Source organism: Pantherophis guttatus, chromosome 8 (assembly GCF_059756535.1).
Source record: "Pantherophis guttatus breed Tessera chromosome 8, ASM5975653v1, whole genome shotgun sequence".
Classification (NCBI taxonomy): domain Eukaryota; kingdom Metazoa; phylum Chordata; class Lepidosauria; order Squamata; family Colubridae; genus Pantherophis; species Pantherophis guttatus.
Window position 1 is genome coordinate 73,209,239 of NC_142070.1, and position 24,517 is coordinate 73,233,755.

Genomic DNA, 24,517 nt, shown 5'->3' on the forward strand with positions numbered 1-24,517 from the left:
TTATTATGTTATTAATGTTAATTATAATTAATATTTATTTATTTTTATTTATTTTATATTATTTATTATATATATATAAATTATATTGTTATATTAATATTATTATTAATACCACTTATTACTATAACCATGTTACTTGTATCTTTCAATTTATATTGTTTTTATTTGTTTCCTAGAACGATTTGATAGCTTATTAGTAACTTTGACTGTCACTAAGTGTTGTGTCTTTCTTATTCTTGATGAATGTATTTTATTCTCCTTATGTACACTGAGAGCATGCACACCTAAGACAAATTCCCTGTGTGTCCAATCACACTTGGCCAATAAAGAATTATCTTCTATTCTAAAAAGAAACTTTGTTATTCTGAATATATTCCAAAAAGGCTATCTTGCCAAGTTACAAAGCCCTTTATTTGGGGTTGATTTTATATGCACTCTTTTTAAAGAGAGACGAGAACGTGTTTGTGAGTCTGCGTGGAATGATTTAAAACACATTCTCTCTCTCTCTCCCCCTCTTTCTCTCTCTCTCCAAAGGGGATTCCAGCCTCGCTTCGCTTTGCTCGTTAGAGCGCTGCAAGCGAGCGGAACGTGGCTTTCCCGGGCGGCTTTTCCTGGGGAACTCCTCTCCGCTGCACCCGTCCCGCGCCGTTGCCAGGCAACGGCCGAGGCAACTCGCTGAGGTTTTGAGCCTGGGCTGGGCTGGCGGGAGCGTCGCTGAAATCGGTCCCCCGTGCCGCAACGGCCGAAAACAAAGAGCCCTCTTTCGTCCGAGGGCACCATGCTAGCCGGCGCGGATGACGGCCTCTCCCTGACCATCGCCCAGATCGTGGAGAAGCTGAAGGGCTCCGGACTTCATGCCCAGCTGGAGCGACAGGCTCGGGTGAGGCGGCTTGAGCCGCGCTTTGGGTTCCTCCTCCTCCCCGCCGCAGCCTTTTTCCTGCCCTGCCCCGCCTCCCTCCCTCCCTCCCTTCCTTGCTTCTTGCCCGGCTCTGCGCTCTTCCTCAGCTCCCCTCTTTCAGAATAACGAACGGAGATTTTTTCCTTATTTGCTGCCGGTGCATGCATGCCATTGCAGCATCTTTTATAAAATCTCGCTGCCTTGCAAAAAATAATGATAACGGCAGCAGTGTCATTCCCTCCCAAGTCATTGCAGTAATAATGAGAACACTAAGTACGTTTTTTTTCGTTTTAAAGCATTCATAATCTGTTCCCTGTTAATTCATTGCAATTATTATTATTATTATTATTATTATTATTATTATTATTATTATTATTATTATTATTATTATTATTATCTTTTATTCATTAAACATGAATCTCCAATAATAATAATAATAATAATAATAATAATAATAGTAAAAGTAGTAAAAATAGTAAAAATAGTAAAAATAGTAAAAGCTTACATCCTCCGACGATACCTTAACAGTTCCTACGTCCTTGGTTAGGACTCGAGCTGCTGAGCTATTAACCAGCCTCAAAGGCTGTGAATCTCAACTAAAGATTAACCAATAATAATAGTAATTAAAGTTAATAATAATAACAAGTAAAGCAGACTGTGGAAGAAGAAAAACGCAGCTTGAATGATTACATCCAGAAAAGTGAAGAACCAATGATTAAGGAAGTAAATAAAGGAGGCCTTTTAAAGACAACTAAAACAAAAGCAGAGTATAAGAAAGAAGTAATTGAGCAGCAAGCTGAAAATTGGAAAAGCAAAGCTCTGCATGGCCAATACTTGAAAAGTATTGAAGGCAAAGCTGATCAGAAACTAGCTTGGAACTGGTTAAGATCAGGAGTACTGAAAAAAGAAACAGAAAGCTTTATTTTGGCAGCTCAAGAACAAGCCCTAGCCACAAACTGCATGAAGGCAAAAATTCAACATGTTACCACCAACAGCAAATGCCGCCTCTGCAATGAGAAAGATGAGACAGTCGACCACCTGATCAGTGGGTGCAGCAAAATTTCACAAACTGACTACCTACAACGCCATGACCACGTTGCTAAGATCATTCACTGGAAATTGTGCCAGAAGTTTGGATTTGAGTACAGCAAAAACCACTGGGAACATCAGGTTGAGAAAGTTTTAGAGAATGAGAAACTCAAGATCTTGTGGGACTTTAGGATTCAGACTGACAGGCACTTGGTCCACAACACACCTGACATAACAATAGTTGAAAAGAAAAAAATATGGTTCATTGACATTGCAATACCTGGTGATGCACGGATTGAAGATAAGCAGCAAGAAAAAATCACAAAGTACCGGGACTTGCAAATTGAAGTTGAGCGACTGTGGAAAAAGAAATCATGTGTTGTCCCGATTGTAATTGGAGCCCTTGGGGCAATACCCAAAGGGCTACCCCGCTATTTAGAAATTCTAAATTTACCGGACTTGAACATTTTGACTCTACAAAAAACCACCTTACTCAGAACAGCTTACATCCTCCGACGGTACCTTAACAGTTCCTAGGTCCTTGGTTAGGACTCGAGCTGCTGAGCTATTAACCAGCCTCAAACGCTGTGAATCTCACTAAAGATTAACCAATAATAATCACTATTTGGGATACAAAATCTAGCATGGTCATCTTGTTTGCTGTGTATACTGTTGTTGTTGTTGTTTGTTGTTGTTGTTGTTGTTGTTATTATTATTATTATTATTATTATTATTATTATTATTATTATTATTATTATTACACGGCTACGGATGAAACATGTAACAGTGATACCCATTGTCATTGGGGCACTTGGTACCATGTCCAAGAATTTTATAAGATACATCAGCAAATTGCAGGTTCCTGCAATAACACCAGCGGAACTGCAAAAAACTGCGCTACTTGGAACATCGTACATCTTAAGAAGGTACTTGGTTGATAACCTAGGACGCTGGCAGCAACCCGTATCAACCATTAGCACCAGTCGATGGTATTTGTGATGCATTTTTGAATGTGCAATTGACTGAGTTTCATGTTTAATGAACAAAGTATGTAATAATAATAGTAATAGCAGTAGTAGTAGTAAAGAGTCAAAGAAAAAGAACTGGAAAAAATCATGAAATATCACAACCTGGCCATCAAAACTATGCGATTATGGATGAAACGTGTGACAGTGATACCCATTGTCATCGGGCACTTGGTACCATGTCGAAGAATTCTGTAAAATACATCAGCAAATTGCAGCTTCCTGCAATAACACCAGCGGAACTGCAAAAAACTGCGCTACTTGGAACATGGTACATCTTAAGAAGGTACTTGGTTGATACCTAGGACGCTGGCAGCAACCCATATCAACCATTAGCACCAGTCAATGGTGTTTGTGATGCATTTTTGAATGTTCAATTGACTTGAGTTTCATGTTTGGTGAATAAAAGTTAATAATAATAATGATAATGATAATAAAGAATATACTTGGTTGATACCTAGGACACTGGCTGCAACCCGTATCAACCATTAGCACCAGTCAGTGGTATTTGTGATGCATTTTTGAATGTTGTTGATTGAGTTCCAAGTTTAATGAATAAAGTAAATAATAACAACAACAACAACAACAGCAACAACAGCAACAACAACTTGGTTGATACCTAGGATGCTGGCAGCAACCCGTATCAACTATCAGAGCCAGTCAATGATATTTGTGATACATTTTTTAATGTTCAGTTGACTGAGTTTCATGTTTAATGAATAAAAGTTAATAATAATAATAATAAAAGAGAATAATAATAATCTTTTTCATCCTAAAACATTCATAATGTTCCCTCTCAATTCATTGCAATAATAAATACTACTGCTAAATATCTTTTGCCTCCTAATGTATTCATAATCTGTTCCTTCTGAATTCATTGCAATAATATTTCCTCCCAATGCATTCTTAATTACTTTTCTTCATCCAAATTCATTACAATAATCACCATCAGTCAATTGCAAAAGGCAGCTTTACTTGGAACAGTTTAGATCCTGCAGTGATTAACATTAAAAATTAACTATCTAGCCTACATGAAGGAAGGATATGATTCATTATTTTTGTGGCCTTCCTGCCCAGAGCATTTGATCAAGGCTTTCTGTGAAATCATAAGATTGTCAGTGATAAGTTTGTCAATGTTAACAATAATATCATTTCCTCCCAATTTATCCATTGCAGTACAGGTAGTCCTCAACTTACAAGAGTTTATTTAGTGACTGTTCCAAGTTACGATGTCATTGAGAAAAGTGACTTACGACCATTTTTCACATTTAAACCGTTGTAGCATTTGGGGTTCTCCAAACTGTACAGAACTTAACTAGAGGTTCTCCCGAACCCTTGCGAACCCCCAACAGCCCACCCTGTGGAAACCTATAGTTGGTACTCTCAAGATAATATACTTCTGTCTTTTTCTTCTACTTTACTATTTCCAGCTGGTTATCTATAAGACGCAAGGTTCAGGATGGTATCAAAATTAGAAGAGATGGATGTAAGGGGTCTTTCCTTTTTCACAGGAAAGACCAACTTCCTTAGAAAGTGTTTTGTTCAAATCATGATTTGTTTGAGCCAACTCTGCTTCTTAGTGTAGGTCCATATTTTTATAAGATGCATTATGATAAGATATATCCTAGAATTAGCATGGGAATAATACTTTCTGAGTAAACACACAGGAACTTAGGCTGCAGTATATTTTTTGGTATGAAAAGGATTGAAATACTATTTACCATTAAAAAAGCATCAAGGATCTAAAAACATACAAACTTTATTTATATACATACAAATATAGAGATAGTGTCTGTCTGTCTGTCTGTCTGTCTGTCATATCTATGTCTGTCTGTCTATGTGTGTGTAAAGAAAAAAATGTAAAAGAAGTACCTGGCAAGGAAGTATTTTCTTAGTGTTGTGACATAAATTGTATTTCTACAATTTGTATATTAAATTATAGAGAATAATCACAATTGAGGATTTTCTTTAAAAAACTAGATTTTTTTTTCCTCATTTGAACCACAAGCTGTTTATTTCCCCCAAGTACACCATGCACTTCTATCTTCTATTCCGGAATTGTTATCTGAAATAAGATACATAATTTCATCAGAAAATCAAAGTTGATGTGTTAATGTTTTATAACTTCTAATGTAGATTTGTAACAATATCCATACAATTTACTCGGTCATAATTTAGCCAACTTCTAGAAGCGAGGAAATTAACGTTGAGAAATTGCATCCCTGAAAGATGAAACTCCAGATTTTTTTTTTGTAATGTCTATGTTGTTTGTCCACTTCTGTTTTTCCTTCACAAATCTCCTCTGATAAAAGTCAGAATACTTGTTTTGGCCCGTTAATACTGACATGCGCACACACCTTGTACAGATAATCCTCGTTTTACAACCATTCATTTAGTGACAGTTTGAAAGTTACAGCGGCCCTGAAAAAAGTGACTTATGATTGTTTTTCACGCTTACAACTGTTGCAGTCTCCCCATGGTCATGGGATCAAAATTCAGACGCTTGGCAATTGACTCATATTTATGACGGTTGCAGTGTCCCTGGGTCATGTGATGCGTGTCAGCATTCTGATGCTGCCATAAAAAGACGAGGCTTGACTTTTCACCTACTTATTTTCTCTGTAGATAATATCCCCTAGGAGATGGGATGGGAGGGGGGAACATTCCTGTGGGGTGAGGTCAGAAGCTGGGGAGACTGACTTGGAAGATGGCCAATGAGAAGATGAGACTTGGGGAACGGAAAGGGAAGGGTTTGGGGGTCAGAGGGTTAGTATCGGCTACGACGAAGTCGGGGCCAGATCTGTCGTACTCAATAAATGGAATATTTCAGCAAAGATTAATTGTTTGGGAGTGCAATTTATTTGAGATGACATCGAAACCTGACAATGTGCTTTCACGACCTTCTGACAAGCAATTTGGCATTTGTCAAGCTAACTTTCAAAAGTGAGTGATCCATAAAACATAATTTGTTAGTTTGTGCACCTGATATACCCCAAGAAAATTTAAAATAGTGTTTTGGTTTTCAATTTAAATTTTTGGGCTTTTCCTAATTAAATATTGACTCTTGTGATTTTTAAACAACGCTGACACTTCTGTCATGTTTATCTTTCTTCGTTAGCTCAGTTTACACAATCCAGAGATTAAGCTACAATCCCTAAAGGAAGATATTAAGGAATTTCTGAAGACATCAGGTTTGTGTTTTTTTATTCATTACATTTTAAGATTTTTGCTTTGAGTAAGTTAAGTGCTGGATATTAGATATGGTCCATCTACTTCAGGTTAATTTTCAACAGACTAATAAATACATTAACTGTAGCAGCTTATAAAGATGTATCTTTACTCTCCGCTGACAAGCATGAGGTCCAAGCTGTTATTGCGCCAATCTTCTGTGCAACCTTTTTGAAATCTCTTCCTTGCTTTTATCACTGTCATCACGCAATGCACACGGATTCGGTCAAATTCCAGGAAACAGTAGAGGACGAAGGAGCCTGGCGTGCTTTGGTCCATGGGGCCAGCGCAAGTCGGACGCAACTTAGCAACTGAACAACAACAATAATTTTGGCTTGGACTCTACTGCTATGGTGGCCCAAGTGCTCTGCCAGCGAAAACAGGCTCCCAAGTTCCGTTTTTGGCTACAAAGACCTTCGGCAACCCTCTGCCAGCAAAAATGCACGCGGCCCTCCCTAGCTACGTTTTTTCTAGCAAAGGCACTGCGGGCCAGTCCTTCACTGTTTCCATGGCAGCCCCGTGGGGCAGATCTAAATACCCCACGGGCCGGATCCGTTCCGCGGGCCTTGACACACCTGTTTTAAACACAATTAGGAATGGATGAATTAAGTTCTGTGCTTTCATGTGCTTTTAATACCAAACAATTCTCTTTCCTACCCCATCCCGTTATTCTCAAGTTTTTAAACGTCCCAATTATGAGTTTTTCTAATCTTCAGGTTCTTTTTTTTTTTTTAACTCTTATTTTTCCAGGTTGGGAAAAGAAGCTGCACAATGCTGTTTATAGAGAAATCAGTATGTGAGTTTTGTTTTTGTCTCGGTGTTGGTATAACTTTTGCTTCATGTTTGCATGCAGTGTTGCTTAACTCAAAGGTCCAATGTGGCCATCACATTTCCTTTAGTGTAATCTTACTGTTGCAACCTTCCCTACAAACCCAAGCACCAAAATGAAGACAATAAAAAACAATTCATAAAAAACAATAAAAAACAATTCAGTAAAACTGTGGGACAGATGGATTTATTGGAACGAAGTGTAACTAAAATGTTCTCCACTTCTCCCATGGATTCTGTCTGCACTTCTCTGTTGTGGCCCCGCCCTCTGAGCCTATCTCATCGGAGGAAGAAAGCTCCGAACATGAGGAAGACGAGTCAGCCAGGCCTCCCTCTCCAGGCCCCTCCCCTCTGGCACTGTCTCAGGTGCCGGCTGAGGGAGAGGAGATTAGCCAGGAGCCAGGTGTCTCTGATGAGAGCGAGGAAGGAGAGCCGTCGTTCCTGGATGCACGCCAACGAAGGCGTGATAAATGGTTGCAGCAGTTAAGGAGGCGTGCTAGGGATTAGAACTGAGTCACTGGACCACACCCCAGAGACTATATAAGAGAGGGTGGTGGCTGGTAAAACTCCGTGACGAACAAAAACGAACTTTGGCTAGTCACTTGAACAACGTCTGAAGCTGCCGAAAGGGATTTTGTTTTGCTGGACTATTTGCAATGCGTATGTAATTTTATGTTATCTGTTACAGTAAAAGCTCTTGGCAGACAGTGCTTATATTGTTGCCAAGTTTGAGATAACGACCTGTGTGCGTGCCAAGAACTTTCTTAACCCTCGGCTGGCTGTGTTTGTGTGTGTGTGTGGACGGGGACAGATCATTCTCCAAGTGAGAAATACTATTTCACAGCTCGGGAAACCCTGACTTAATGTGTACATGTAGTCCTCGACTTAACAACCACAGTTGAGCCCCAAATTCCCATTGTTTAAGTGAGCTGTGCCCCACTTTATGACCTTTTATGCCACGGTTATTAAGCAAATCACTGCAGTTGCTAAATGAATCATGCAGTTGTTAAATGAATCAATGGCTTCCCCATTGATTTTGTTTGTCGGAAGCCAGCTGGGAAGGTTACAGATGGCAATCACATGACCCAGGACAGTGCAACTGTCATAAGTGCATGCCAGTTGCCAAGAGTCCAAATCTTGATCATGTGACCATGGGGATGCTGCAATGGTCATAAGTGTGAAAACTGACCATAAGTTACTTTTGTCAGTGCCATTGTAACTTTGAATGATCATTAACCAACTGGTCGTATATCAAGGACTACCTGTATGGCATTTGTTTCTAATGCAACTCATTCTGGGTTGAACCTATTAGTACCTCCTAACAGGTTCATTTGGGTCATTAAGCGAGGACTTAATATGGCTGTGATTTCTGACTTCTTGCAGCCTTCCCCTTTGGCCTTGCTTGTGGGAAGTTAGCAGGGAACAAAGAATGAATTATCCGATGTTAAGTCTTCGAAGCGATTATCAGTCCTCAATATTACTCTTCAATTTTACCCTGCCTTATTGCCACCAGGTGAAACATAAGTGCCTCTAGCAATATTTCACAAGGCCATAGATTGACTATAACCCCATGTATTGAGAACCGTGGTGGCGCAGTGGCTAGAATGAGTATTGCAGGCTAATTCTGCCGACTGCCAGCAGTTCGATTCTTAACCGGCTCAAGGTTGACTCAGCCTTTCATCCTTCTGAGGTCGGTAAGATGAAGAACCAAATTGTTGGCGGCAATAGGCTGATTGTAAACTGCTTATAAAGCACTGTAAAGCGGTATATAAGTGCTAGTGCTGTATATTATGCCTGAAAATTTAGTATCTCTAAGAAAATTATGATTTCTAAAGATTTATTTAGAAAAGTGGGTTTAAATAGTACTGGCACTAAAATCATACCTATTTTTTTTTCCTTTTAGGTTTCCTTTACCTTGTTCTCCATCAGTGCCTCCTGAACACATCAAGGAACCTTTGGCTTACATGAGAAAAGCTCAGGTTTGGTGTGATTAAATTTTACTGCACATGCTCAAATATGGATATATGCTAAGTATTTGACCTGACTCTGCCAGTTGGCTTGGGTCCTCAATGGGGGAGTATCACACTGGATGTGGTTGATAGAATTGACTAGAATAGAATTCTTTATTGGTCAAGTGTGATTGGACACACAAGGAATTTGTCTTTGGTGCATATGCTCTCAGTGTACATAAAAGAAAAGATACGTTCATCAAGAATCATAAGACACAACACTTAATGATAGTCATAGGGTACAAATAAGCAATCGAATCATATTAGGAAACAGTCGTTATAAATCGTAAGGATGCCAGCAACAAGGTTACAGTCATACAGTCATAAGTGGGAGGAGATGGGTGATAGGAACAATGAAAAGGTGAATTTTAAGAGAAAATCCTACATCCTGCTACCTCCCTCTCCCCACATCTGTTAATTGCAATGTCACCTGGATTTTAACTCTATTTGCATCGTTTTTAGAAATGCTTATTTTTTAATGGTTTTATTGCTTTTAAAGCTGTATGCTGGCCAGAGTCGCTTCTGAGCAGATAAGCGACAAACAGAATGAATAAATAAAATAAAATAAAATGAAATGAAATGAAATGATGAAATGAAATGAAATGAAATAATGAAATAAAATAAAATAAAAATAAAAATAAAATAAAATAAAATAAAATAAAATAATAAAATAAAATAAAATAAAATAAAATAATAAAATAATGAAATGAAATGAAATGAAATAATGAAATGAAATAAAATAAAATAAAATAAATAATAAAATAAAATAAAATAAAATAAAATAATAAATAAAATAAAATAAAATAATAAAAGCATTTGTGCTGAATTGAGTGTCACCAATCTCAAGCAGCCATGCTATATATAAAATCTGGTTTTCAGACCCATCAGATATGTAGTAGCCATTCCCAAACAATCAACAAAGGCAGACTGTGCACCTTTCACAAAATAAGCAAGCCCCCCTCCCCCTTTTAAAAGAACTACAGGTAGTCCTTGACTTAAAACAATTCATTTAGTGACCATTCAAAGTTACAATAACACTGAAAAAAGTGGCATACTACCTGTGCTTTCTTGCCTATACTTACGACCACAATTGAGCCCAAAATTTATGTTGTTAAATGAGACATTTGTCAAGTGAATTTTGCCCCATTTTACGACCTTTCTTGGCATGGTTGTTAAGTGAATCACCGTAGTGGTTTAGTTAGTCACGTGGTTGTTAAGTGAAATGGGCTTCCCCGTTGGCTTGGCTTGTCCAATAGTGATTACATGACCCTGGGGCACTGCAACCGTCGTAAATATGAATCGATAGCCAAGTGCCTGCATTTTGATCACGTGACCATGGGGATGCTGCAGCGGTCATAAGCGTGAAAAAACGGTCGTAAGTCACTTTTTGCAGTGCCCTTGTAACTTTGAGCAGTCACTAAATGAACTGTTGTAAGTCGAGGACTACCTGTATATAGGAATCCCATTTGAAAATAATGTTAGTTGCCCAGAGTCATCTGTTTGGGATGGGCAGCCATATACATCTGTGAAATAAATCAATGCTGGAATTCTTGTGACTTTAACCTTTTTCGTGTTACTAATTAACCCAACCAAGGCTTACATTAAATTAAATGCTCAGTTGAATGAATTAAAGGCTCAGTTGAGTGTCAGCAGTCAGATACTACGGCATTATACAGAAATTTACCCCTTATATTTTTATCATGGCAGCATACAATCACATCTGGGAGTGGTGCGGTGGCCTAGAGGTGAAGCTCTTGCCTCACAATCAGGAGGCTGTGAGTTCAATCCTAGGTAGAGGCAGATATTTCTCTCTCTGGGCACACTGAGAATATATCTGCTGAACAAAACTCCGCATTGGCGACAGGAAAGGCATCTGGCCATTAAAACACTCTGCTAGCGCTCCATTCAGTTGCCCAGACTCCATCCCGCAAGGGATTATGGGGTCGTTAAAAGGCGATGGTGATAAGTCACATCTGAGAGTGAAGAATGTATTATTAAGGTAGTGTTGAAAAGCGGTTTACAGGAGTTTGAAAAAGATGTGCATAAAATGCTAATCAATTAATATCATTACGTAGACAGGACAATTTGGACAAGTTGAAACTTTCCACTTAAGCTCTTACTAGAGTAGATGTGATAATATCGGCCATTCAGTATGTCTGAGCATAAATATTTGAAGACGATTGGCAATAAAAGAAGCTTAAGACGTTTCTGTTCTTTTGTAGACAGTTAAAATGAAACAAACAAACAAACACTGCGTCAGCGTATTCAGCGAACACATGAAAAATTAGTCTCCACCAGTGGTGAAATTCAATTTTTTTTACTACCTGTTCTGTGTACGCTTGGTGGGCGTGGTGTGGCTTGGTGGGTGTGGCAGGGGAAGCATCTGCAAAATCTCCATTTCCACCCCACTCCAGGGGAAGGATACTGCAAAATCCCCATTCCCTTCCCACTCCAGGGAAAGGATACTGCAAATCCCCATTCCTTCCCCACTCCAGGGAAAGATACTGCAAAATCTCCATTCCCACACCATTCCAGGGGAAGGATACTGCAAAATCTCCATTCCCACCCCACTCCAAGGGAAGGATACTGTAAAATCTCCATTCCCTCCCTACTCCTGGGGGACGGATACTGCAAAATCTCCATTCCCATCCCACTCCAGGGGAAGGATACTGCAAAATCTCCATTCCCACCCCACTCCTGGGGGAAGGATATTGCAAAATCTCCATTCCCACCCCACTCTGGGGCCAGCCAGAGGTGGTATTTGCTGGTTTTCCGAACTACTCAAAATTTCCACTACCGGTTCTCCAGAACCTGTCAGAACCTGCTGGATTTCACCCCTGTATGGGTATAGTATCATACCCATACTATATTATATTATATTAAAGCACTAAACATATAAAATATATCACTTTGTTCTCTAAATAGTTGGGTTAATTGCAGTTCTGTAAACGCCATATTTGAATTCCCCCCCCCAAAAGTATAAGGAAGGGGTTTTGCCCGAGTTTGCTGGATGCAGAAAAATAAATCAGTGATCCATAAATGTAGATGCACAGTGCGCAGTACTTGCAGGACCGCCTACTACCACCAATAGCCTCCCACCGGCCGGTACGCTCTCATAGAGAGGGGCTCCTCCGGGTGCCGTCGGCCAAACAATGTCGACTGGCGGTCCCCAGGAAGAGAGCCTTCTCTGTGGGGGCCCCTACTATCTGGAACGAGCTCCCCCCGGAGATACGGAGGATCCCGGATCTGCGCACCTTCCGCTGCGCTCTAAAGACCTTTTTATTTCACCAGGCGGGCCTGGCCTAACTTTCTCCCTCTTTTTAAACAATTTTAATATTTTTAATATTTTTAATACTCAAAGTTTAAATTTGTTTTAAATTGATTGGGGTTTTAATCTGTCTGGGCCAAACTATTTAATTCGATTTTATTTCTGCTTTTTAAATTTTGTATGTATGTATTTTATTGTTGGCTGTTCACCGCCCTGAGTCCTTCAGGAGTAGGACGGTATATAAATCAAACAAAAGTAAAGTAAAAGTAAAAAAGTGTTACCTGGGGTGAGTAATAAATTGTCCTCAGATGAATTGATGAATTGATGTGTGACAGTTACATTACATTCCCCCATTTTTATTACCGAGCTTCATATGATACATTGAAACAATCATGTCAGATTGTTATATATTACATAGGTGTAACATTGTTCTCTAGACTGTTCTTTTTAAAAACTGAGGAATTGCAGGAAAAGTAATTCTCAAATGGAAGATAAACAGATAGGGCTGTTTCCCCCACCCACCCCCAAATACAGTAATGGAAACTATTCCATTATTTACGATTTATATTGTTTTATTTAGTTTCCTAGTATGATTTATGTTGATTGCTTAGTTAGTATCCTATGACTCTCACTAAGTGTTGTATCTTATGACTTAGGATAAATGTATTTTTATGATGATTATAATCATGATTTATTATTGTGGCTTGTATGTACACTGAGAGCTGATGCACCGAAGACAAATTCCTTGTGTGTCCAATCACACTTGGCCAATAAAGAATTCTATTCTATCCTATCTATCTTCTAACTGTTTTCTTTCAGAGAAGAAACATGTAGCTATTGATTATCTATCTATCTATCTATCTATCTATCTATCTATCTATCTATCTATCTATCTATCTCTATCTATCTATCTATCTATCTATCTATCTATCTATCTATCTATCTATCTATCTATCTATCTATGATAGATAATAGATGATACATAGATTTATCTACAGTATCTATCTATCTATCCTATTCTATCAGTCTGTCTATCTATCTATCTATCTATCTATCTATCTATCTATCTATCACATCTCTCTTTCTTCATTTCTCTATTTCTTTATCTTTAATCTGCCTATTTCTCTATTTATGATAGATAGTAGATGGATGGATAGATAGATAGATAGACAGACAGACATATCTGTCTGTCTATCTCTATCATCTATCTATCTATCTATCTATCTATCTATCTATCTATCTATCTATCTATCCTACCTACCTACCTACCTACCTATCTAGATAAGATAGATAATAGATGATACATAGATCTCTCTTTCTTTCTTTCTTTCTTTCTTTCTTTCTTTCTTTCTTTCTTTCTTTCTTTCTTTCTTTCTTTCTTTCTTATCTACCTACCTACCTACCTACCTACCTAGATAGATAGATAGATAAGATAGATAATAGATGATACATAGATCTATCTATCTATCTATCTATCTATCTATCTATCTATCTATCTATCTATCACATCTCTCTCTATTCATTTCTCTATTTCTTTATCTCTAATCTATTTCTTTATCTATGATAGATAGTAGATGGATAGATAGATAGACAGACAGACAGACATCAGTCTGTCTATCTCTATCATCTGTCTGTCTGTCTGTCTGTCTGTCTGTCTGTCTGTCTGTCTGTTTGTCTATCTATCTATCTATCTATCTATCTATCTATCTATCTATCTATCTATCTATCTATCTATCTATCTATCTATCTATCTATCTATCTATCTATCTATCTATCTACCGTGTTTCCCCAAAAATAAGACCCTGTCTTATATATTTTTTTTAATAAAAAAGTTTTTATTTTCTGATCAAACAAATATACAATGTAAACAATCATTCAAACTATCATCAAGAAAAAAAAAATCAATCCTTGGTAAACTCAATCTTCAACCCCTCCTCACCACCCCCCACCCCCGACTTCCCAGAACAAAAACAGGGCATAGGTTTCACCAAACATTTGCTAAAATAAACTAGCTAACTGCAAGATTTAATAACTCCCAAAACCCCTTAACTCCCCTTTTACAATTTCATCAACCTCCCTTTTTATAGACTCAAAGTAGCGTATAATCCAATAATTCTAAGAGTTTTAAAACCATTAACAAATATTAAGCATTCAAACCTTAAAAATTCTCTTAATATATCAATAAGGTATTCAATTCATTTGCAAAAACATTTTTCCCCCTCCTACTTTTCTCAAAGTTCAGATATTTTGAAATCTCATAACAAAAAATAAACCTTAGATATTCAGTAGTTAAATTTCTACATTTTTTAAGTTTCTAAATTTTCCCCCTTCATTATTCCTCCCTCCAACTTTTAAAATTTTAAAAGATAATCATCAACATAATTAACCATTAATACATAAACTAGAAAACCAAAAAGGATTAATCTTACATTCAACCATTAATGCATCGTATTTAAAAATCAATATTTAACTTCATACTTTTCCCCCCTCAGTAGTTATAACACCTAAAACATAATCATTTTTAACCATGAGTAGAACAACTGCAAAGCCAAAAGGAAAGGTTAATCTTCCATTCTTGCTTTCTTTTTATATTTTTTCCTGTCTTATATTTTTATGAACCCCGAAATAAGCACTTGGCCTTATTTTCGGGAAGGTCTTATTATTTTGGGGTGCATGGAGCAAAATGGGGCTCCTCTTGCCATCTTACCTGATTTCCAGCTCTATGTTTAAATATTTCCGGGGAGGGCTTATTTTCGGGGGGAGGCTTATTTTAGCGCATGCGCTCAAAAGCCCAATTGGGCTTATTATCAGGGGATGTCTTATTTTCGGGGAAACAGGGTATCTATCTGTCTATCTGTCTGTCTATCTATCTATCTATCTATCTATCTATCTATCTATCTATCTATCTATCTATCTATCTATCTATTTATCTATCTATCATCTATCTCTCTATCCTGATATGTGTGTGTGTGTGTGCCTGGTCATTTTCCCAATCAAAACTCTGTTGAGCAGGATTTGTTATTTTCCAACAAATATATATATGTAATATATAAAACAGCTTTTTCCAACAGATATATATAGATATAGATATAGATAGGTGGAAATGTATGTATATACATATATATATATATAATATATATCGGTATTTAAAACTTAAATGGAAAGAGAAAATGAGACAATACCTTCCCATTGAAAAATTATAATTAGGAGGATGGTAAACTGATTCTGTTGATTGATGTTTTCTTCTCCAGGCAAACTGGGAAAAACGTATTTTGAAGAGCCTAAACAGCATGTGTATAGAACTTGGTATTCCGTTATCACAGAAGGTACTTTCATTAGCTGCTTTTCCTGTAAACGTAAAGTTTATCCATAATCTCATGTATATTTAGGTGCCTGTCAATATTAGAGTTGATTGCATCCTGTTTCTTTATGCCCTGCAGAGACCGCTGAGTGAGCAAAAAGAACTGTTGAATAAATGGAATGAAATGGGGACGGATGAACCAGGTATTGCCTTCGTTATGAAAATTAAAATCATACTCCGTATGTGCACACCAATGCTGGGTTTCAAATTTTTTTACTAGCGGTTCTGTGGGTGTGGCTTGGTGGGCATGGCATGGCTTGGTGGGCATGGCTTGGTGGGCATGGCAAGGAAGGATACTGCAAAATCCCCATTCCCTCCCAATCAGCTGGGACTTGGGAGGCAGGGAATAGAGGGGGGCGGGGTCAGTCAGAGGTGGTATTTGCCGGTTCTCTGAACGACTCAAAATTTCCGCTACCGGTTCTCCAGAACTGGTCAGAACCTGCTGAATGCCACCTCTGATGGAAATGCCACCTGACATGAGCATATTCTGTAATATGTCAAGATTCCCTTCCTTTGCCATATTTGGTTCACACAATACACCTGTTAATCCAAATTATCCAGATTCAAAGTAGAAAGTATTCTGTTGGCTTCGTATCCCAATCATTATTAGAACTTTGCATGAATCTCCGTGAAGAGTCTGAGCTTTAATGAACCCTTTGGTTGCCAAGTGACTTTCTTTGAAAGGGCCAGCAGCTGTTCGTGAACTGGCAAATAAATACGAGAAGAGGAATCCGGCAGAAAACTCCGATGGTTTTGCTATTTGGTAATTCCTACCAAGAAAAGGGTTGGAGGCAGTGATGGGTTTCAAAAATTTTTACTACCGGTTCTGTGGGTGTGGCTTGGTGGGCGTCCCATGGCTTGGTGGGCGTGGCAGTGGAAGGATACTGTAAAATCTCCATTCCTACCCCACTCCAGGGGAAGGATACTGTAAAATCTCCATTCCTACCCTACTCCGTGGGAAGGATACTGTAAAATCTCCATTCCTACCCCACTCCAGGGGAAGGATACTGTAAAATCTCCATTCCTACCCTACTCCGTGGGAAGGATACTGCAAAATCCCCATTTCCTGGCGAGATCTGGCCATGAATGGTGTGAATGAGTTTTTAATGTTTTTAATGTTTTTAATTTTTCAATGTTTTTTTATATTGATTTTTTAAAATGTATTGTGAGCCGCCCTGAGTCTTCGGAGACGGGCGGCATATAAATTAAATTAAATTAAATTAAATTAAATTAAATTAAATTAAATTAAATTATTAAATTAAATTAAATTAAATTAAATTAAATTAAATTAAATTAAATAATTAAATTAAATTAAATTAAATTAAATTAAATTAAATTAAATTAAATTAAATTAAATTAAATTAAATTAAATTAAATTAAATTAAATTAAATTAAATTAAATTAAATTAAATTAAATTAAATCCTCCTGATCAGCTGGGACTCAGGAGGCAGAGAATAGATGGGGGTGGGGCCAGTCAGAGGTGGTATTTACCGGTTCTCCGAACTACTCAAAATTTCCGCTACCGGTTCTCCAGAACTGGTCAGAACCTGCTGAAACCCACCTCTGGTGCACATGCACAAACTTTCTTTAAGAAGAGACTATGCAAAAGAGAGACAGGAAACACATCCCTACCCAAAGGGTTGGAGGTAGCAAAAGCTTTTCAGAAACCTAAGTTGTGCTTTTCTTGTCTATCTCCTGTTAAGATGCTGTCGGAGGAAATTCCCTTATCAATTTTCCTTACGAATCGGCTGTCCCTTAAAATACAAACTGCTCATTATGGTACCGCAGGCAACAAAAACAAAACCGGAAAAAAATGAGGTTACAACCCATCTATACAGAGTTAACAAATTAGGTGATTGGATACTTGACTTTCTAAAGTGTTTTGTGGCTGAATTGACAGAACTTAGATTGTGTCTCAAATCCCTGGGGATGTATTTAGGGAGGAGGGTTTTGGTGCTGGTCTTCACCAGGGTGGATTGGATTTAAATCGAGTTGATTTAAATCACAATTTAAATCATGATTTAAATCACTAGTAAAAAGGCTTGATTTAAATCAACTCGATTTAAATCATAATTTTTAAAGAGCAACTGTCATCTCTGCTACTCCTTTGACCCACTGTTGACTCACCGATAGTCCCAGTGTTGCAGAACTAAATTATTTATGTATCTTAAATAGAAAACTATCTTACGATAGATTTTTACCCCAAAAGGTTTTTATTAAAATAAATTTGATAAAAATCAAAAAAATCCGATTTAAATCAAAAAAATCCGATTTAAATAAAAAAAATCTGATTTTTTTGATTTTTTAAAAAAATCATTGATTTTTATCCACCCTAGTCTTCACTGATGCACATAAAACATTTCACTGGGTTTATTTATTTATTTATTTAAAAGATTGGTCTGGCCACCCATCTTAAAACAACTCTCTGTGATTCGGAACAGCCATAAAATTATAATAACCCTAAGAACTACTGTGTTTCCCCGAAAATAAGACCCTGTCATAAATTCTTTTGAACCCCAGCTGCTCTTTGGGGGCGCATGCGCACCAGAAACCGGAAGACCAGTGGCTGGTGCACATGCGGGAAACTGGAAGATCATCATCCCAACGCATGTATGCGCACTGGGCGGCTGCTCTTCCGGTTTCCGGTATATGCGTGCGCGCTCCCATTTCGGCATTCGGTTCAAAATAAGCACTTGGCCTTACTTTCGGGGAGGTCTTATTATTTTGGAGTGCATGGAGGAAACCAGAGGAAATGGCGGGGACCGGCTGCGTATGCGTTTAAATATTTTCAGGGAGGGTTTATTTTCGGGGGAGGGCTTAGTTTAGGGGAAACAAGATATATAACTGTAGGATAGGGGTATCAAACTCAAGGCCCGCGAACGAGATCTGGCCCGCAGGGTGCTTAAATCTGGCTCATGGGGCTGGCCTGGAAATATCAAAGGACTGGCCGGTGGGGCTTCTGCTGGCCAAAAACAGGCTGTGCAGAGGCCCCGTGCGATCTGTTTTCAGCCTCCCGGCCTCCAGCAGCACTCTGCCAGCAAAAACAAGCCACACGGAGGCCCTGCGAGGCCTCCCCGCGCCTCGTTTTCGGCCTCCCTGGCCTCCAGCAGCACTCCGCCGAAAATGGGCTTGTAGGAGGCCGTTCAGCCAAAAATGGGGCAGAGCAGGCCTCTTAGAAAGGATGGAAGGCTGAGTCAACCTTGAGCCTTGGCGAGATTCGAACCTGCAGTAATTGCAGGCAGCTGGTCTTAATAACCAGCTTAATAACAGGGTGCCTTAGACCACTGTACTACCAAGGCTTTCAATTACTGTGCATGAGATTTACTACTCCGGAAATAATCCTGGGTGTTGTTTTGAACAGATGTTTAGAATGAGGCTGAAATGATAAAATTTGATAATTATTATTACTGAAATGTATAGTCCAAACAGCCTCAAAATATTTAGGGTTGAATAACTTTATATTTCAGATCTGAGTCTCTTCAGGCCAGTTTATGCACCTAAAGATTTTCTTGAGGTAAGTTTTTGCAAAAAAAAAAAAAAAAAAAAAAAAAGAATCGGGTTTTAGTTTTGGATATGCATTTTTTTTATCCACTCAAATCTTGTCGTTCCTGAAAAAGGAACTTTTGAGTCATTCGATTCACAAATGAGCTTTAATGAGAGGGGATCATCTATAGATAATCCTCGACTTAATGACCGCATTTGAGCCCCAAATTTCTGTTGCTAAGCAAGACAGTTAAGTGAGTTTTGCCCCATTTTACGACCTTTCTTGCCACGATTGTTAAGTGAAACGCTGCATTTATTAAATTAGTAACACGGTTGTTAAATGATTCTGGCCTTCCGTTTGACTTTAGTTCTTGGACATGCATAGTCACTTCTGGTCTTCTTGTTAAAGGTGCTGATGAACCTGCGCAATCCAAATTACGACACCAGCGAGGTGTCTAATTTTAGAAATCACTTGGGACTAATTCAGGTCCCACTCAATGTGAAAGATATACCTGAACTGGTAAGCATCCATTATAGCTTCTTTAAAAATAGAGAATAACCATTTAATTTAACACTATAGGCCTGTGCATTGAACTCGGTGGATTTAACTCCTGAATCGATAGGTATAAAAAATAACTTGTTTTATATGTATTTTTAAAAAATGGTTCCTGATTGCTTATTTGTACCCTATGACTATCATTAAGTGTTGTATCTTATGATTCTTGATGAAATTTTATTTTATGTACACTGAGAGCGTATGCACCAAGACAAATTCCTTGTGTGTCCAATCACACTTGGCCAATCAAAAATCCTATTCTATTCTATTCTATTCTATTCTATTCTATTCTATTCTATTCTATTCTATTCTATTCTATTCTATTCTATTCTATTCTATTCTATTCTATTCTATTCTATTCTAATTAGCGGTGTCCAAGATGCAGAAAACCTTTAGACTATTAGAAAACGAATACGATACAAAGGGTGAGGTGAGGTAATTATACTCTTCAGGAAGAAATATTTTTTGCCTCCTGTTGCAGAGGATGAAAAAATGGGGGGCAGGGCTGGGATGAATGGATTAATTCAGGGGTGTCAAACACAAGGCCCGCGGGCCAGATCCAGCCTGCGGGGTGCTTAGATCTGGCCCGTGGGGGCCACCCTGGAAATAGCAAAGATCTGGTCCGTGGTGCCTCAGCCAGCAAAAACTGAGCTCGGGAGGACGGCGACAGCCTTTTGCAGCCCTCTGCCAGTGAAAATGGAACTATGTGTGTATGTGTGTGTCCTTTTTTTGCTGGCAGAGGGTTGCAGGAGCCCGTTTTTGCTGGCAGAACCCTCAGGCCACAGGCGCCCCCGATACGAGTGACGTCAGGCAGGCCACACCCATCCTGGCCATGCCCCCCACCCCCCGGCTCCCCCGAGGTCAAACACAACCCTGATGGAGCCCTCAATGAAATCGAGTTTGACACCCCTGGATTCATGTAAAAAAAGTCATGGTTTATATCCTGCATACGAGGCAAAGGTTATCTTTGAATCAAAATTATAAAGTTTTTTTCCCCCCCGTGCCATCACTCTGCTAAGCAACTCATTCCCACAACATTGTCCAACTATCTAGATAGGCAGTATTGCCATCATTATTCTCATCTTCCCTGTTCACTATCTCCTTATCTTCTCATGACTATAACTTTGTTACAGCTTGTATCATACGATTTATGTTATTTACTTAGTATCCTAGTGTGATTTATGTTGATTGCTTATTTAGCATCGATGACTATCACTAAGTGTTTTAGCTAATGTTTTACGATGAATGTATTTTTTTACAACGACTATGATAAATGATCTATCACTATTGTTGCATGTACTCATGAGAGCTTATGCACCGGAGACAAATTCCTTGTGTGTCTAATCACACTTGGCCAATAAAGAATAGTAATTCTGATTCAAATACTGCGTATGAGAATTGCTCAATATTCTTGATACATGAATTTTAAATCCCTAGCTGTAAAGGATTATTTTTCGCAAGTGACATTAAAGAAAATTCTAGCCTATAACTGTAACTAAGGGATATGCTGGCTGTTGCTATATTGCTGTGATGGCGAATTTACGGCATGCATGCCGGAAGTGGCATGCAGAGCAGTGGTGGGTTCCTCCCGGTTCGGTCCGGTTCGGCCGAGCCGGTAGCGGTGACGATATGACGTCACCGAACCGGTTCTCCCCCCCCCACCCTCCCACCCCCCGCCCTCCCACGTTATTCTTACCTTTTATTTGGTCCCACCCCCGATCTATTGCTGCCTCCTGAGTCCCAGCTGATGACTAGAGGGAAAAAAACTGTTTAAACTCTTGCCGCGGGGCTTCAAAGGGCCGTCCTACAGCTGATCAGTGTTAAAAGCAAACAAATGAGTCGGGTCGTAAGTGCGAGGACTGGTCGTAAGAGCGAGGACCTTCCAGAAATGACTCTGACCAGCTAGCCACGCCCACCTAGTCACATGACCTCCAAGCCACACCCACAAAATAAGCCACGCCCACAGAACCGGTAGTAAAAAAAATTAGAACCCACTCCTGACGCAGAGCCATCTCTCCGGGCACGTGAGCCATCGCCCATTGCTCTTCTGGGTTCCGGTGGTCTTCACGCGCTCAGGAGCACAGGAAAGAGCAGCCATCCGGTACACATGCGCAAGCCGGGAAGATAATCTTCCAGTTTCCAGCACATGCATGCACACTGGCCAGCTGCTGTTTCGGGGTACATGCACGCCAGAAACTGGAAGACCAGGTGGCCAGTGCACATGTGCGCACCGGAAACCGGAACATCATCTTTCCGGCACATGCATGCGCACTGCATGGCTACTCTCTGATTTCCAATGGGCGTATGCGCACTGGCCACCTAGTCTTCGCGCATGCATGCTCGCCAGAAACCAGAAGACCAGGTAGCCGGTGTGCATGCGCATGCCGGAAACTGGAAGATCATTTTCCCGGTGCGCACATACGCACTGGGCAGCTGCTCTTTCTGTTTCACGTTCTTCCTGTTTCACGCTCTTCCTGTTTCACGCTCTTCCTGTTTCACGCTCTTCCTGTTTCACGTTCTTCCTGTTTCACGCTCTTCCTGTTGCACGCGCTCCCATTTCGGCATTCGGTGCCGAAAAGGTTCGCCAACACTGCTATATTGCAGCCCAGCATCAGCTTCCTGTACAGGTGGCCCTCGACTTACGACCACAATTAAGCCCAAAATTTCTGTGGCTAAGTGAGACATTTGTTAAGTGACCTTTGCCCCATTTTACGACCTTCCTTGCCACTCTTGTTCTTAAGTGAATCACTGCAGTTGTTAAGTTAGTAACCTGGTTGTTAAGTGAATCTGGCTTCCCCTTGACTTTGCTCGTTAGAAGGTCACAAAAGGGGATCCCGTGACCCCAGGATATTCCGTCATAAATATGGAATATTTAGTTGCCCAAGCGTCTGAATTTTGATCACGTGACTGTGACGATGCAACGGTCGTAAGTGTGAAAAACGATCATGTGTCATTTTTTTTTAGTGCTATTGTAACTCTGAATGGTCACTAAATGAACTGTTGTAAGTCAAGGACCATCTATATTGAGTTTTTAACTAAAATGCTGGGATTTTGGTCTTCTGAGGGACGGAATTTACTATTACATAGTGTGGGTCCCATGAGCCCTAAGCTTCGTGTTTACAGCTTGCCAATTAAAGCAATATATTGATATTTAATGTCGATTTCAACATATGGCACATCTTGTCCTCTTGGAAAAAGTCTTTATTTTTTTCCCCCCCCTCAAGAAGGATTATTTTAGCGAATTAGACCTGAACACTGGTCAGATGGATATTGATGATTCTGCACATGTGCCTTCAGGTGGGTTGTTTCATTTCCAGTAAATACAGTTTTTGCTTCTGAAATGGATTCTTGTAAGGTATATTTATAAAAAGAACAGATCCAGTTAGGATTTCTTTTTTTTTTTGGTCGTTATTTATAATGGGGATGAGTAACCAGGCATAAATAAGTGAATTTTGCTAGGTTCTTTTTTGCTAGAAATTAGCACATTTTAAACATTGTTTAAATTCCTTTCTTCAAACGTTATACAGTATATATTTATTTATACCATGCTTTGTTGGTCCTAATTTATAATAGCAGGCCGTAATAGAATAGTTTTCAAACATAGTATACTTTCCTCTTTTTCGTGGTGGTGGTATTTCCAGTAAATCTGGAACTACTACTAGGCTCTGGTTACCTGGCCATCATTCCCGAATTCGGTTCGGTTCTTGTCCCAAAAATGCTTTTCAAAAGGCAACAGGTCTTTCTTTTTCTTTTTTCTTTAAAAACCTTTCACGTCCCAAATGGTGCTTTTTTGAGAAGCAACTGGACTTCCTGGTTTTTCTTTGAAGACATTTGGCTTCTCAACTTTTCAGTTTGAAGGAGATTCTTGAATGAGAAGCGAAACATTTTCAAAGAAAAAAAAAATCAGAAAGTCCAGTTTATTTTATTTATGTTATTGGTTCAATTTATATGCCGCCCTTCTCTGGAGACTCGGGGCGGCTTACAATGCGTTAAGCAATAGCCTTCATACTTTTGTATATACCTGCTTAGTAGGGCTTTTGCCCCCCCCCCCAAGTGGTGTTCTTTTTTATACAAAGTCAGCTTATTGCCCCCACAATCCAAGTCCTCATTTCACCTACCTCCAAAGGATGGAAGGCTGAGTCAACCTTGAGCCTGGTGAGATTTGAACTTGCAGTAATTGCAGGCAGCTAAGTGCTATTTAACAGCGCTTTAGTCCGCTGCTCCACCAAGGCTCTTCAAGCCAGTTGCCTTTTGAAAAAGCACCTTTGGGAGAACCATGATCTGGATGATTGAGAATCCCCATGGACTTCTTGTCCATGTTTTGACAGATGCCTAGAAACTCTTAACGCATAACACAGTCCTTGATGATCTTCACAACAATTGATTCATTATAGCAGTGATGGCGAACCTATGGCACGCCGGTAGTGGTACACAGAGCCATCTCTCTGGGCATGCCAGCCATTGCCTGTTGCTCTTCCAGCTGGTCTTCATGTGCGTGATAATGTCGGAAACCGGAAGAGCAGCTGCCTGGAGCGCACGTGTGAGAGTGCCGGAAACACGCCGGGGAGCCGCTGTTCCGGTTTCCGGTGCTCCCTCACACACGCGCACACATTCTCATTTTGCCACTCGGTGCCAAAAAGGTTCACCAACACTGCACTATAGTATTATTTTCCTGTTTTCTTATCATAACTAATGGGTCTATCTTATCAAATTTATATGCCTGCCCATCTCACAGAAAGTGACTCTGGACAACAACCCAATAAAATGATAAATATAAAATAATAAATATGAAACTATAGTGCATTAAGAGCTTGGGTAACATGCGAATAAA

At 39.3% G+C, this 24,517-nt stretch overlaps 1 protein-coding gene across 5 annotated transcripts in view; it reads left to right on the plus strand.

The window, feature by feature from the left end:
- Positions 1–655: 655 nt before the first annotated feature.
- TBC1D19 (TBC1 domain family member 19) overlaps positions 656–24,517 on the plus strand; it is a 73,605-nt gene continuing 49,743 nt past the window's right edge. Inside the window, exons 1-9 of one of the 5 annotated variants that reach the window (XM_034411305.2) lie at positions 656–880; positions 6,071–6,143; positions 6,931–6,976; positions 8,912–8,987; positions 15,537–15,611; positions 15,726–15,789; positions 19,115–19,161; positions 19,540–19,650; positions 22,911–22,983. In XM_034411305.2, the coding sequence (XP_034267196.2) occupies positions 779–880; positions 6,071–6,143; positions 6,931–6,976; positions 8,912–8,987; positions 15,537–15,611; positions 15,726–15,789; positions 19,115–19,161; positions 19,540–19,650; positions 22,911–22,983 (667 nt within the window). In that variant the 5' untranslated portion in view covers positions 656–778. The remainder of the gene's footprint in view (positions 881–6,070; positions 6,144–6,930; positions 6,977–8,911; positions 8,988–15,536; positions 15,612–15,725; positions 15,790–19,114; positions 19,162–19,539; positions 19,651–22,910; positions 22,984–24,517) is intronic. The other 4 variants (XM_087875340.1, XM_087875339.1, XM_034411306.2 and 1 more) reach the window with 4 other exon arrangements.